General features: G+C 52.0%; 1 protein-coding gene across 1 annotated transcript; it reads right to left on the bottom strand.

Annotated features, from left to right (window-relative positions):
• Positions 1-9,264: 9,264 nt before the first annotated feature.
• On the bottom strand, positions 9,265-14,630 carry LOC149913804 (zinc finger CCCH domain-containing protein 11A-like). Its single transcript, XM_090128788.1, has 7 exons — positions 12,782-14,630; positions 12,017-12,140; positions 11,477-11,539; positions 11,139-11,225; positions 10,511-10,849; positions 10,128-10,204; positions 9,265-10,010 (listed from the first exon to the last, which is right to left on the bottom strand). Exons 1-7 carry the CDS (start codon positions 12,833-12,835, stop codon positions 9,954-9,956), a joined length of 801 nt encoding a protein of 266 aa, XP_089984914.1. The 5' UTR covers positions 12,836-14,630; the 3' UTR covers positions 9,265-9,953.
• Between the last annotated feature and the right edge of the window lie 271 nt (positions 14,631-14,901).

Below are 14,901 nucleotides of genomic sequence, written 5' to 3' on the forward strand. Positions count from 1 at the left end.
GTGAAGAGCAGGAAAGGTGAGTTTGCCATAAGGCAAGGGGGAAGGGGAGGGGAAAGGGAGAAAAGGGGGGGTACAGGAGGGGAGGGGAAGGGAAGGAGGGGGGGTGAGGAGAGAGGGGAGGGGAGGAAGGGAAAAATGGGAGGGAGGGGGGAGGGGAGGGTTGAAGGGAAAATAGAGAAAGAAGAGGCAAAGAAGAGACTCAAAAGTACAAAGCGGTGCACGTAAATGTAGAGGAAGCAAGTAGGGAAGCTAAGGGTAGCAGGGCAAAGGAAAGCAAAGGAAGGCAGTGAATGAGAGAAAGCAATCTTGCAGGAATGGTGGAGTGTGGGAAGGGCTGAGCCCCGGCCTGGCACAGGAGCTGCACGGCAGGAGAAGAAGCTGAGCCCAAAGGTAAGAGGAGCTCCTTGGGGCTTTTTGTGGGCTTGAAGCAAAGCTGAGAAGCCGTGCCCGGGAGGAGGTGTGGGTAGCTCCAGGCCACCTTGCTGTCTCCCCAAGAGATGCGGGCTGTGGGCTAGGCAGCGGGCAGGAGTGCTGGCCAGAAGCAAGCATCTGTGTGGAGAAAGGCAAAGGGCGGAGGAGGTTGAAGGGGAGCTACCGGGCATGGGCTTGCTCAGCAAGGGGAGCAGAAGCCTGAAGGGCACGAGAAGGGAATAGAGAAGGGCATGCAGGAGAGAAGCTGCGAGCAGAGTTAAAAGGCACTTGTCAGAGCAGCAAGCAGAGCAGGCAAGTGTTGAGCTTGGGAGTGAGTAGCAGGAAAAGGCAAGAGCACCAAGAAAAAGGAGGCGAGGGGCAAGCAGCTCAGGTAGGGAAAAGGAAGGGCATGCAGCTCAGGTAGGGAAAAGGAAGGGCATGCAGCTCAGGTAGGGAAGGGAGGGAAGAGCAGTTAAGCTAGGAAAGTGAGTGGATAGCAGGTGAGGTAGGTAAGTGAGGGGACAACCAGTAAGGAAGCCAAGTGAGCAAACATCTGCTCAAGTACGTAGCGAGGGGCAAGGAGCTCAGCTCGGTAAGTTAGGGGGAAGCAGCTCAGGTAGGGAATGAGAGGGGCCAGCAGCTCAGCTAGGAAAGCGAGGGGCAAGCAGGTCAGCTAGGTAATTTTTGGAACAAGCAGCTCAGGTAGGTAAAGGAAGGGACAGCAGCTCAGGTAAGAAGAGCAGGCAAGGGAATGGTAGGATAGGGCAAGGGGGGAGGTGAGGGTGAAAAGAAAGAATGGGGAGGGTAGGGGGGGCTTAAAGGGGGTTTCAGGAGTACCTATGATTATAAAAAAAAAAAAAAAAGAAAAATGAAAAACAAGAAGAAAAGGTGAAAGAAAAAAGAGAAAGGGAAAAAAAAGAGTAATAAAGGAAAAAAATAAAAAAGGAAAAAAGAAAAAAAAATGGAAAACAAAAAGAGAAAACCAAGATGAAAAAGAAAAAATGAAAATAGAGAAAAATGAGAAAAGAGAGAGAAAAATGAAATAAAAAAGAAAAGTGCAATGAAAAAAAAAGAAAAAAGAATAAAAAAAAAAAAGAAAAAAAGAGTGAAAATGAAAAAAGAAAACCAAGATGAAAATGAGAAAAAATAGATGAAAACAAAAAAAAAAAGGAAAAGAGGAAAAAAAAAAAAAGAACAAGTGCAATGAAATGAAAAAAGAAACGAAAGCATAAAAAAAGAAGAAAAAGAAAAAAGCCCAAAAAGGTCAGAAAAAAAGGAAATGAGAAAAGAAGAAAAAAGCCAAGTAAACAGTCAAGAATAACAGCTGAGAAAAGACTGGATGGCCAAAATGTAGAGAAAGCAAAGCAGAGCACAGCAAGGGAAAGCAAGGCGAGAGTAGCAGCAAAAGGCAGGAGAATGAAGAAGGAGGGAGTGAAGAGCAGGAAAGGTGAGTTTGCCATAAGGCAAGGGGGAAGGGGAGGGGAAAGGGAGAAAAGGGGGGGTACGGGAGGGGAGGGGAAGGGAAGGAGGGGGGGAGAGGAGAGAGGGGAGGGGAGGAAGGGAAAAATGGGAGGGAGGGGGGTGGGGAGGGTTGAAGGGAAAATAGAGAAAGAAGAGGCAAAGAAGAGACTCAAAAGTACAAAGCGGTGCACGTAAATGTAGAGGAAGCAAGTAGGGAAGCTAAGGGTAGCAGGGCAAAGGAAAGCAAAGGAAGGCAGTGAATGAGAGAAAGCAATCTTGCAGGAATGGTGGAGTGTGGGAAGAGCTGAGCCCCGGCCTGGCACAGGAGCTGCACGGCAGGAGAAGAAGCTGAGCCCAAAGGTAAGAGGAGCTCCTTGGGGCTTTTTGTGGGCTTGAAGCAAAGCTGAGAAGCCGTGCCCGGGAGGAGGTGTGGGTAGCTCCAGGCCACCTTGCTGTCTCCCCAAGAGATGCGGGCTGTGGGCTAGGCAGCGGGCAGGAGTGCTGGCCAGAAGCAAGCATCTGTGTGGAGAAAGGCAAAGGGCGGAGGAGGTTGAAGGGGAGCTACCGGGCATGGGCTTGCTCAGCAAGGGGAGCAGAAGCCTGAAGGGCACGAGAAGGGAATAGAGAAGGGCATGCAGAAGGAGAGAAGCTGCGAGCAGAGTTAAGAGGCACTTGTCAGAGCAGCAAGCAGAGCAGGCAAGTGTTGAGATTGGGAGTGAGTAGCAGGAAAAGGCAAGAGCACCAAGAAAAAGGAGGCGAGGGGCAAGCAGCTCAGGTAGGGAAAAGGAAGGGCATGCAGCTCAGGTAGGGAAAAGGATGGGCATGCAGCTCAGGTAGGGAAAAGGATGGGCATGCAGCTCAGGTAGGGAAAAGGAAGGGCATGCAGCTCAGCTAGGGAAGGGAGGGGACAGCAGCTCAGGTAGGGAAAAGGAAGGGCATGCAGCTCAGCTAGGGAAAAAGGAGGGCACAGCAGCTAAGCTGTGTGTTATGGGAAGTAATGTCAGTGATCTGAATGGCAGTAACCTGCTGTTCTGCATGGGGCTGTTGTGGAAGTTTACTGTTCAGACTTTCTTAGTGAGCTCTCCCTAGATTGTTTCTGTCCTATTTCTACACTTGCTTTGTTTTTTTCCAGTCCTCTCTAATGAACAGCCCTGTGGCAATGATGCGGAATCTGCACCTGAAGGACTGAGAGGAAGAACATGAGAAGGCAGCAGCTGCAGTGTGTGGTGTTACAGGGCAGCGCTGCGTGTGCCGCCCAACTTGGCACTCCATGTCTTATCTGGTTGTACTCAATCAATAAACGATCACAATTACGGACTCAAAAAGAATAAGGCTGTCTTTTTCACCTTAGAGGAAAAAGGGGGCGATGGCAAGGAATGAGAGGCAGGTGAGGTCAGCTGTACAAAATCCCAACACAGATGGATAAGCTGCTTCATTAACAAGTCCAGCTTTTTCTGCGGCGGTGACCAGCATCTGTGCTGTTGTTTATCTGCAGTCAGGAATGTCATATTGCCTCTTTTTTCAACCCCCATTTACTCTTTCACAAAAGAGTATCAACTTTTGATACTGGTTCTGCAAACTGGGGAAGAGTAGCTTACAGAATGCCAACTGCTGCAGTGGACAGGTTGGAAGACAGCTGCTCCACCCGCCCATCTGCCACGGCAGCTCCTTGCTGGATGTGCCTGTGATAACTGCTTAGCTCCTGCCAGCAATCCCCTCACAATGGGGAGGAGAGCAGCACTTGCACAGTTGGTTTTACAAGCACTAAACAAGCACAACTAAAACGCTCAAGGGAGACTGTCTTAAAGCACAGTCACAGAATGTCTGTTATACTGAAGACTAAAGGAGATCACTTCCAATTGGCATCAGGGAGAAGACACAGAATAGGAGAATCACAGAATTGCCGGGGTTGGAAGGGACCTCAAGGATCATGAATCTCCAACCCCCCTGCTACATGCAGGGCCACCAACCTCCACATTTCACACTAGACCAGGCTGCCCAGGTTCCCATCCAATCTGGCCTTGAACACCTCCAGGGATGGATGGGGCATCCACAATCTCTCTGGGCAGCTGTTCCAGCACCTGACCACTCTCTGTAAAGAACTTCCCCCTGACATCCACCCTAAATCTTCCCTCCCTCAACTTCAAACCATTTCCCCTCGTCCTGCAGTTTTCTACCCTTTCCAAGAGTTGACTTCCCTCCTGCTTGTAGGCTCCCTTTAGGTGCTGAAATGCTGCAATGAGGTCACCCTGCAGCCTTCTTTTCTCCAGGCTGAACAAGCCCAGCTCCCTCAGCCTGTCCTCATAAGGGAGGTGCTCCAGTCCCCTGATCATCTTTGTGGCCCTCCTCTGGATCCTCTCCAACAGCTCCCTGTCTTTCTTGTACTGGGGGCTCCAGACGTGGTCGCAGTACTGCAGATGGGGCCTCACAAGAGCGGAGTAGAGGGGGACAATCACCTCCCTGTCCCTGCTGGCCACCCCTCTTCTGATGGAGCCCAGGATTCCATTTGCTTTCCCACCTGCAAGGGCACACTGCTGGCTCATGCTAAGCTTTTCATCTATCAGGACCCCCAGGTCCTTCTCCACGGGGCTGCTCTCAAGGACCGCTCCTTCCAGTCTGTATGGATGCCTGGGATTCCTCCGGCCCAAGTGCAAAACCTTGCACTGTGCTGTGTAGGACCTGATCAGGTTCACCCGGGTCCGCCTTTCCAACCTGTCGAGGTCCCTCCGAATGGCATCCCTTCCTTCAGCCGTGTCAACCGCACCGCTCAGCTTGGTGTTGTCAGCAAACTTGCTGAGGGTGCACTCGATTCCACCATTCATGTCATTGATGAAGGTGCTAAAGAGCATCGGTCCCAAGACAGAGCCCTGTGGGATGCTGCTCGTTACTGGCCTCACCTGGACATAGGGCCATTAATAACCACTCTTTGTCTGAGGCCTTACAACAAATTCCTTATCCATCGAGTGGTCCACCCATCAAATCCACATCCCTCCGGTTTGGAGATAAGGATGTGGTGGGGGACCGTGTCAAAGGCCGTGCTCAAGTCCAGGGAAATGACATCGGTCACCCTCCCCTTGTCCACCGATCCCGTCACTCCATCACAGAAGGCCACCAGATTGGTTAAGCATGACTTCCCCTGCTGAAGCCGTGCTGGCTGTCTCGGATCACACACTCACTCCTCATGTGATCAAGCATGTCATCCAGGAGGATCTGTCCCATCATCTTCCCAGGCACAGAGGTGAGACTCACCGGCCTGTAGTTCCCGTGTCCTCCTTGCTCCCTTTCTTGCCAACGGCAGTGACGTGACCCTTCCTCCAGGCATCTGGGACCTCACCTGACAGCCACGACTTCTCAAATATGATGGAGAGCGGCTCGGCAGCCAGCTTCTTCAGAGCCCTGAGATGCACGCCATCCTGCCCATAGACTTGTACACGTTCAGTCTCACATCTCACCATCTATCTGCTCCATAGACTTGCACACGTTCAATCTCATCAGGCAGTCTCTCTGCTCTGCCCTCACAGCAGGGGGTATTTACCACCCCGGTCCCCACCTGGAGGTTTATGGATGCAGGGCTCAGGGACGTGACAAACTCTGGAATCCTGGCTGCCAGTGAAGACCGAGGCACAGAACTCATCCTGTACCTCAGACTTCTCTCCATCTGTTGCAGGCAGTTCTCCTTTTACATTTACAAAGGAGGCACACTTGCTTTGACCTGTCTCTTCTGGCCAATGCACGTGTAGAAAGTCTTCCTGTTGTTTTTCACGTCCCTCTCCAAGTTCAGTTCTGCGCCTTGTGTTTCCTGATCCCACGTCTGCAGGTCCAGACATCCCTGTATTCTTCCCAGGTGACACGGCCTGTTAGCCCTGTATTGCTCCAGGTGACACGGCCTGTTTGTTAGCCCTGTATTGCTCCAGGTGACACGGCCTGTTAGCAGAGCTCGCTGCTCCTTGCTTTGCCCCCAGCTGCCCAGCAGGTCTGCGCCGAGCCGATGGGCTTCCTGCGTCCTCTGCTTTCTATTCAGAGGGACGGAGAGCTCTTGTGCTCTCAGAAGGGAAGGCAGCCTTGAAGAGCAGCCAGCTTTGCTCACCATCTTTGTTTTTACAGACAGATCCCCAGAGATCTGGGCCATCAGCCCGTGAAAGCTTAAAGCTCGCCATCCCAAAGCTCAGGTCCTGCCCCACTCCTTGCCATGCCCACATCCCTCGGATCACCAACCCCACAAGCTGTGCTCACTGCAGCCAGGCTGCCCCAACCTGAACGCCTTTCACTCATCATCTCCTCCGCACTGCTGAGCAGCAGATCCAGCCACGCTTCACCTCTGGTCGGTCTGCCCAACGCCCGGAGCACAAAGTGACCATGGCTGCATTCCAGGAGCCTCCTGGAGCTCCTGGAGCTGGCCGTCTGTCCTTCCAGCAGATCTCCGATGGCTGCAGTCCTATTTTTGTAAAGATAACTGGTATTTCTGGGAGGAAATGTCCTATTTTTGGGAGAAAATGTCATACTGAGGACTGTAATGTCATATTGTTTGGAGAAAACATGAGGTATTTCTAAGAAAACTGTGACTCCCTGGAGAAAGTATCACATTATGGGGAAGGGGGGGTATTGTAATGTTGTATTTTTTGGAGGAAACGTGAAGTATTTCTAAGGAAACTGATATTTCTGGGAGGAAATATCATAATTTTGGAAGAAAATTTCATATATCTCTGATAAAGCTGGCATTCTGGGAGAAAATATCATGGATTTTGGAGAATGCTTGTATTTCCGGGAGAAAATATCGCATTTTTGGAACAAATTGTCATATTTAGGATTGAAAAGTGATCTTTCCGGAAGAAAACATCGTGTATTTGGGAGAACACTGATATTTGTGGGTTATAACATCGTTTTTCGGCACTAGTGACACAAGAGAAGAGGCTGAAGCCCAGCTCTCTACAAGCTCCCTTCAGGTAGTTCTAGAGAGCAGTAAGGTCTTCCTGAGCCTCCTCTTCTCCAACTGAACAACCCCAGCTCCTTCAGCCGCTCCTCATGAGCTCTGTGCTCCAGACCCCTCGCCAGCCTTGGCGCCCTTCTTTGAACCCGCTCCAGGGCCTCGATGTCTTTCTGGCAGTGAGGGGCCCAAAAGTGGACACAGCACTCGAGGTGCGGCCTCACCAGAGCTGAGGACAGGGGGACAATCACTGCCCTGTTCCTGCTGGCCACACCGTTCCCGATGCAGGCCAGGATGCCATTGGCCTTCTTGGCCACCCGGGCACACTGCTGGCTCATTTCAGCCCAGCATCCATCAACACCCCCAGGTCCACTTCCTCTACGCATCTTCCAGCCGCTCCGCCCCCAGCCTGTAGCGTCGCCTGGGGTTGTTGCAGCCAAAGCACAGGACCTGGCCTTTGGCCTTGTTGGAACTCATCCCATTGGCTTCAGCCCAGCTCTCCAGCCTGTCCAGATCCCTCTGTGGGGCCTCGCTACCCCCAGGCAGATCCACACTTCCAGCCAGCCTGGTGTCATCCGCAAACTTACCGAGGGTGCACTCAGTGCCCTCAGCTCATCAAGAAAGATCTTGAGGAGGACAGGCCCCAGCACCGACCCCTGGGGAACAGCACTGTGACCCACAGATACCACTTTTCTCACAGATACGTGACATTTTCATCCAGGAACACTATTTTAGTCCCCTACACATGATCTTTTCCACCAAAAAACAAGGACATTTTCTCCCAGATAGACCACTTTTCTCCTAACTATGTGACCGATTATCCGGGAAATACCCATTTTTTCCTAAAAATATGGCGTTTACTCCCAGAAATACCAGCTTTCTCACATACATGTGATCTCTTCCCCCCAAAACAAGACATTTTCTCCCAGAAATACCACTACGCTTAGAAATACCTCACGTTTCATCCCAAGAATACTACTTGACGCTCCTCAGGATCACACTTACTCCCAGAAAAATGGCAGTTTCTTCCAGATAAACCAGTTTTCTCCCAAATACATGACATTTTCTCCAAGATAGACCACTTTTCTCCCAAAGACGGGACATATTCCCCCAGAAATACCAGCTTCGTCTTAAAAATACGGCCTTTTTTCCCAAAATACCAGCTTTCTCACAAACACCTGTCATTTTCCAACCAAGGATGCTACTATCTCCCAGAAACAGCAGTTTTCTGAGAAATACCTGACATTTTCTCTCAAAAGTACTACTTGACACTCCTCAAGAGGACATTTTCTCCCATATTTACCGTATTTTCTCCCCAAAGGACCAGTCGTCACACCAAAAATACCACAGTTGCTCTCGAATAGAAGACATTCTCTCCCACCATTTCCGAGTTCTCTCCCTCAAGTATGTCATTTTCTCCCAGAAATACCACATTTCAGTGGTAAATTTCACCTTCTCTTCCAAAAAGAGGATATTTTCTCCCAGAAATACCCCTTCTCTTAGAACTACCACACGTTTTCTCCCAAAAATACTGGATGACAAAACCAAATGGGACACTTGCAACCAAGAAGAGGACTGGCACAACTGCAGAGCGGTGCCATCCTCATTGTAGAGGTGACGAGGAGTGTACAGGGAGGGGAGCTGGGGACAGTCGGGGGACATGTGGGGTCTGCTGTGGGTGTGACATGGGGTCGGTGGTGTCACCATTGTTGGTTCTTCCCTTCACTGGATGCCACTGGGAGTCGTTGAGTGTCACTGTCTTCAGGTGACACCGTGACACAGGGTGACCTCGATGTGGAACAGCCGTGACGCAGTGTCCCCATCCCTGGCTGTCACTGTTGTTACCGTCATCTGGTGTCACCATCACTTGTGTGCCACCATCTATCGGGTGACACCATTCCCTGTACTCTGACCACCGCATGGGGCCAGGCACAGGCAGCTCTGCGTTGTCACCATGCTGTCACTGAGCCTCTCACTGTTCTTTGTCACACCTCCAGGCCCACCTAGAGCTGGACCTGGTGACACTGGAGTCCTCTGGCGCTGTCACCATCGTCTGACATGAGGATGTGGACACGCACGGTGGTGAACTCTGTGCCACCACCAGAGGGGACTGTGTGACACCAGCGTGGCACAGCCGTGACGCGGTGTCATCGTCATCGGGTGTCGCGTTCGGCAGCCAGCATCGGGTGTCACCGTCATGCAGAGGGGACAAAAGGACCCCCTGGGGACGTTGAGCCGAAGCTGGGGACACTGTAACCAGCTGGAGGACTTCCTGGAGAAGTGGGGACACAGCATCGTGCTGTCACACCACCAAAGTTGGGGACACCTTCATGGCACCCTGGTGGTGTCACGTACTGGAGATGGGGACACCCCCACAGTGTCACCCCCACGGACCACTTTGTTCCCATTGGTCGGCGGTTGACACCCCTCACTTTTGCAATTAAGGTTTATTTTTCGGTAATGGGGGTTAGGGGATGTCCCCCCCCATGTCCCCATGTAAACTAAGCATGCACGCTGCAGTTTTCAGCCTAGGCTTTTAAGAGCAAAGCCAGAAAATTCCACACCGCTCAGTACAAAGCTGTGCGATGATGAGAGTGACTCAAGCTCTGCCCAAAGGATGAAAAGTAGCATCAAAACGGCTGAAGAGAGGGGGGACAATGAGGCAAGGTAGCACTGCAGAGAAGTCAGGAGAACACCTCTGCCTTCCGGGATCAGGCAGCCGGCGGAGCCTCTCTTCCCCCAACAGAGACGCCTGCAGGGTGAGGGGCACACGCTCACTTCTGCTCAGTGCTGCCCCGAGAAACTCAGACAGCTCGAGACAGCTGTTCTCTAACTCAGCGCGCCTGTGCTCAGGCCGTGCTACTCGCAGCTCTGTGCACGTGCTTTGCAGGCAGTGCGTTTATGGGCAGGGCCAAGGACTGGTGCATCCATTGCTTCTATAACCTGCAGCATCCCCTGATGGAGATGTGGGAGTTCTGACCCAGCGCCGCGAGTGGAATAACGAGGAGGTGGTGCAGCAGCTCACTGAGTGCCACTGGACAAATCAGGCCGTGCGCTCTTTGTGAATACAAAGCTCCAATTGTTTATTGATGGACTGCAACCAGAGTGCCAAGTTGGGCTGCTGCCACGAAGCCGCTGCCTTCTGATGCTCCTCCACTCAGTCCTTCAGCTGCAGCTTCTCCATCATCTCCACAAGGCTGTTCATTGTGGAGGACTGGAAAGAAAGAAAGCGAGCGTCAAAGTAGGACACCGCTTCCCCCAGCATTCTACAATCCCCTTCACGTCTGACAGAGAACAACAAGAGCCGTGTCTGTGCTCACCGAGGACTCACCTCTGCACGTGCAGCGGCAGCTCTCAGAGCAGCCTTCTTCATTTCTGCTCTCCTCTCTTTTTGTCGTTGTCGTCTTGCTATAGAGAAAGAGGAGAGAAATTCAGTTTGTCAACAGCAAAACCGCGGAAACATGGGTACATGAAAACAGGCTAGGAAGCCTCTCAGGGAAGGGTATTTCCAGTGGGACAAGCAGAAGGCAGTCATGGATTTCATGGGAAAAGAGAGGGTTACACTTTCTGGCACTTCCTTGCCATTGGACTCGGCAGCCTTCTACTCTTTTCCCCCCTCCGCAGAGAGAAGGAGAAAGCAAAGCAAATCCTAAGCAAACTCCATGCACCTGATAAGGGAAGCACCTCACCAGGGCAGCTGCAGCACCTTCCTACCTCTTCGCTTTGAGGTCCGGAACCGCTCAGTCGGCGCTGGGGCAGGCCCAGGGTGTGTTGCTGGAGCTGGCACACCGCCTCTGCTCTGATGTGGGCTCTGAGCCTTCTCCCCATCGCGCTCCACCTTCACTTGTTTCTTGGCAGGCCACAGCTCTGCTTTTTGCTCCTCTTCCTCCACTCCCTTGCGCTTTCTTGCAGCCATGGTCTTGGAGAGGGAGTGGTTGTCAACTGCAGGGGAAGGTCTTTCCCCTCTGCTGGGACCTGCTGTTCCAGGAAGCCCTCCTGGAGCCTGGAGAGGAGCTTTCGCGTACATCTTGCCGTTTGGCTCAGCACCTCTCCCTGTTCAAATCAAGCAAGGGGAAGCAGCAAGATTAAAAGAGAGTCACACACTGCCTTCGGTCTGCAAAATGGGCCACAATGCTAGGAACTCTCGAGTGTTCACAGCAATGGACCTTGGGATCTTGGCTGAACTGTGGGCCATTTCCAATTGGGACAGGAAAGGCAACTGTAATCCCCAGGGATTAAGATCTCAAGCAACACGCAACGACAGCAGTCCCAGGAAAGGACAGACAGAAAGCCTAACTAGAAAGACAGTGCACCAAACCCAGATGCTGCTGTGTGTCTGTACCTCTCTTGGGGGCTGTGCCACACTCCATGCTCCTCCCCTGGCTTCCTGCAAGGCTGCGCTTCACTGCAAGCCTGCTTGCATCAGCTTCTGTCAGAAAGGAAACAAGAAAGACATGAAGAGCATCTCTTTGGAGGAGCATTTTAGCACAGCCAACCACAAACTTCTGCTCCTCAAGCGTAGTTTCTTCAATTGGCCTTTCTGCTGCTACAACGCTGTGCCATTTCTGCAGTCAGCACAGATCTGCAGTGCCCCTTCTTTTCTCCTCCATCCCACACAGCCCTTCATGCAGCCCTATTTAGAGGCAGGTACCCACACCACAGCTCACAAGAGCTTCTTACCTGGGGAGGCTTTCCGTTTCCCCCCAAGCCCAGCACCATTCCATGGACGCGCAGGCTCCGTCCCTACAACAACAGATTGTGTGTTGATTTCACAGACACCAGGAGCAGCACTGTCCTGTTAGCCCACGTCCACCACAAAAACCAAAAGACACTCTTCTACAGCCAGAACAGAAACTGATCTTTAAACTGCAGTGCGCTTGCACAAAGCACTACTGCTCTCATTCCCGCTCAGGTGGCAGCAGAGGAACCCCAGTCTGCCTGACAGCTCTGCATGCTGCAGAGCAAAGCTGCGTCAGCACACAAAACGCTATCAGCTGCAAAAGTCGAGGCACGGATTTTTTGTCCCTACAGGGAATGCACTCAGCTCTGAGCACCACCACTTACACACACACTTCTGTCTCACTGCTGCCATCTGTTGCTGTCGGCCTCTCTAATGCTTCCACCATGGTTACCGGACATCCCTGCAGTGCTGCACCGCTCAGAAGTAATACTTAAAATGCATTCTTCCATACTTCATGACAGAGGACTGCAGAGACTCACTTTTGCGTGGTGCTAAGGATGGTCCGTCCCCATCGCGTCCCTCTGTGCGCTGCAAGGCGCTGTTGGATCTCTGGCAGCCTGCTGGGTGCTGCTCCCTAGCACAGGGAACCGCGCCGCGCTGCTTCTGAGGAGAGAAATAAAGGAAGGGCCATGGAAAGAGCCACCCAACGTTTGCAAAGAGATGCAGCGTTCCAGATGGTGCCAGAGGTGGGTATCAGAGTGCTGAGACGTTAGTTATCACTAACGGAAACATTTGGGAGCGCATTCACAACATCTGCACGCGCTGCAATTTCTGGGCATATCCAGCTTTCTCATCGTTCAGGTGGAGAAGACGGGCGCTCTCAGACATCACTTCGGGGGGTTAAACCAACACACCTGCAAACACCAGCATTATTCCGAGGGAAACAGTGACTTCAGGTGCCACAGTTCAACCCATGCAAAATTACCGTACACAGCCTTAGCTCTTCACCACTATTTCTTCCCCACCCTTTACTACTGCAGGCAGCTAGAACTAACTTCTCAGCAGAAACCCAGGGCAGCTGGCAAACCATAACCAGGTGCAGCTGGCAGGAGGGCAGTGCCCGCTCTCTGCTCCCACCCTGCCCCAGCAGGTTAAGGAGCCTGGCAATGCTGTCCTGTTGCTGCAAGTGCACAACCCAGCCGCTTACTGAGCTAACAAAGGACCAGCAGGGCTCCCCCTGCTCCACCCCTTCCCCTCCAAAACCAGAGAAAGGAGAAACCCAAGCGAAAGAAACCCAGCCATACCTTTCCACGCGCAAAGCAGCGATGGCAACTGCGTCCGTCTCCCTGCTGAGACATGCTGGGGAACGTCTCAGGGGAAGCTCAAGTTCCCGGGGTCCTCTCCACAGGGACTGCCCGCACTGTTGGAAAGAGCTGGCTTCACTCTCTCTTCAAGTGCCTCGATCCCCAAAATCTCCTTTTGGAAAGGAAAAAGGAACCCTAAGGAAAGAACCTGCAAGTGAAAAACAGTGAGGAAGAAGCATTTTCCCAGCATTCTTCTGCTGTGCAGTTTAGACTCTCGGGCAGGGCAATGTCTCGAAACCAGCTGGTTACAAGGACTGTCCCCAAAATACACCCAGCTCCTGTACAGCTGCCATGATTTCTGACAGCAAGCGTTCTCCATCTCCTCAATAGTTACGCGCCTTGAAGCACATGGCTGGTGTTGCTGTCCTGAAGAAAACTCCCTCTGTCTCACTGCCAGCCGGGACGAGGGCTGATGCAGCGTGCCCACCCCAGCCCAGCTTTCCTGCTGAGACACCTCCCGGCAACCACCCAGCACCAAACCCAGCTCACCTGCTCGGCCTGCTCAGCCTGAGCTGTGCCCAGCTCACGCACACGCCGCAGCGGTGCTTCCGACGGGCTCTCGCAGGGTGATCTCTCAAGGAAAGCTCACAGCTCAGTCTCTGCGTGCAGCACACTCACCAGAGCACCAGCTCTGCTCACCGGCTGTGCCACAAACGCTCCCACCTCGGCGATGACTGTGACCTCAGCGAGTGCCCGCATCACTTCTGTGCTTCCATCATAAGCAAAGGGCGTGCTCACCTCCCAGATCCAAATTTTAGGAAACCAACACCACGGTCTCCCAACGGGTTTATTTAAGTAAAAGAACAGAGAAATTAAGATGACCCTCATGCAGCCAGTTCTTGCCCAGGTGCTGCACAATCGGACCAAGGAGATGTTACCCCCAGGCTGCCTCCAGCTTGGAGGATTTGAGCTCCCAAGCAACCAGCAAGCATTTGGACGTGCCCTCCCCCTGCTTTTTACAAGGACAGATGAGTCCTTCTTGGGATGCCAGCTATTCTGCAAAGGCGGAATAGCTCTGTTCTTGGGCCGCAGCTCCTTGGCCACGCGCTTCTCAAATACTGGGGCTGCATTACCTCCTGGGCATCCACACGTGCTCCGACTCTCCCGCAGAGTTTCTGGCTTCCTGCTGGGGAGCTTCTCATCTTCTGCAATATCATTCCTGCCTCCTCTGGTACCATCCTGGGAGATGCTGCAGAGCTCATGAGCCTGAACTACCTTCCTCCCATCAGCAGCTGCTCTTGCTTTAAAGAAGTGCCAGCACCTACAAATCAGCTTGGAGAAAGTAATTCTGGGGACCCAGAGACACTGCAAGTTTCAATGCAGCTCCCACAAGAACGCTGCTGTTAAATCCATAGAATCATAGAATGGATCAGGTTGGAAAAGACCCGAAAGATCATCGAGTCCAACCACAACCTGACCATACTCCCCTAACTCTAACAACCCACCACTCAATCATGTCCCTGAGCACCACATCCAGAGCTCTTTAAACACGTTCAGGGACAGCCAGGACACATCCCCAATTAGCCAGGACTGCTGAAGGATGATGGAGAGCGGCTTGGCAGCCACGTCTGCCAACCCCCTCAGCACCCCAAGGTTCAATCCATCCGGCCCCATGGCTTTCAAAGCAGGTTTTGTTTCTTTAATTATTGTCTCCCATTCTATCTTTTCTTTTAGAAAGGAATCTAAAAGATGAAAAGTAAGAAAGTACTAAACAAAATGAATCAAAAGAAATGAAAAAAGGAAAGAAAGGGGAAGAGATGAAAAGAGACGGAAAGAAAAGGGGAGAGGGAAAGAAAAGGGGAGAGGGAAAGAAAAGGGGAGAGGGAAAGAAAAGGGGAGAGGGAAAGAAAAGGGGAGAGGGAAAGAAAAGGGGAGAGGGAAAGAAAAGGGGAGAGGGAAAGAAAAGGGGAGAGGGAAAGAAAAGGGGAGAGGGAAAGAAAAGGGGAGAGGGAAAGAAAAGGGGAGAGGGAAAGAAAAGGGGAGAGGGAAAGAAAAGATGGAAAACAGAAAACAAAATGAAAAAAGGAAAAAAAGGAAAGGAAGGGAAGAAAAGAAGAAAA

Source organism: Phasianus colchicus, chromosome 34 (assembly GCF_987193195.1).
Source record: "Phasianus colchicus chromosome 34, bPhaCol1.hap1.1, whole genome shotgun sequence".
Classification (NCBI taxonomy): Eukaryota; Metazoa; Chordata; class Aves; order Galliformes; family Phasianidae; genus Phasianus; species Phasianus colchicus.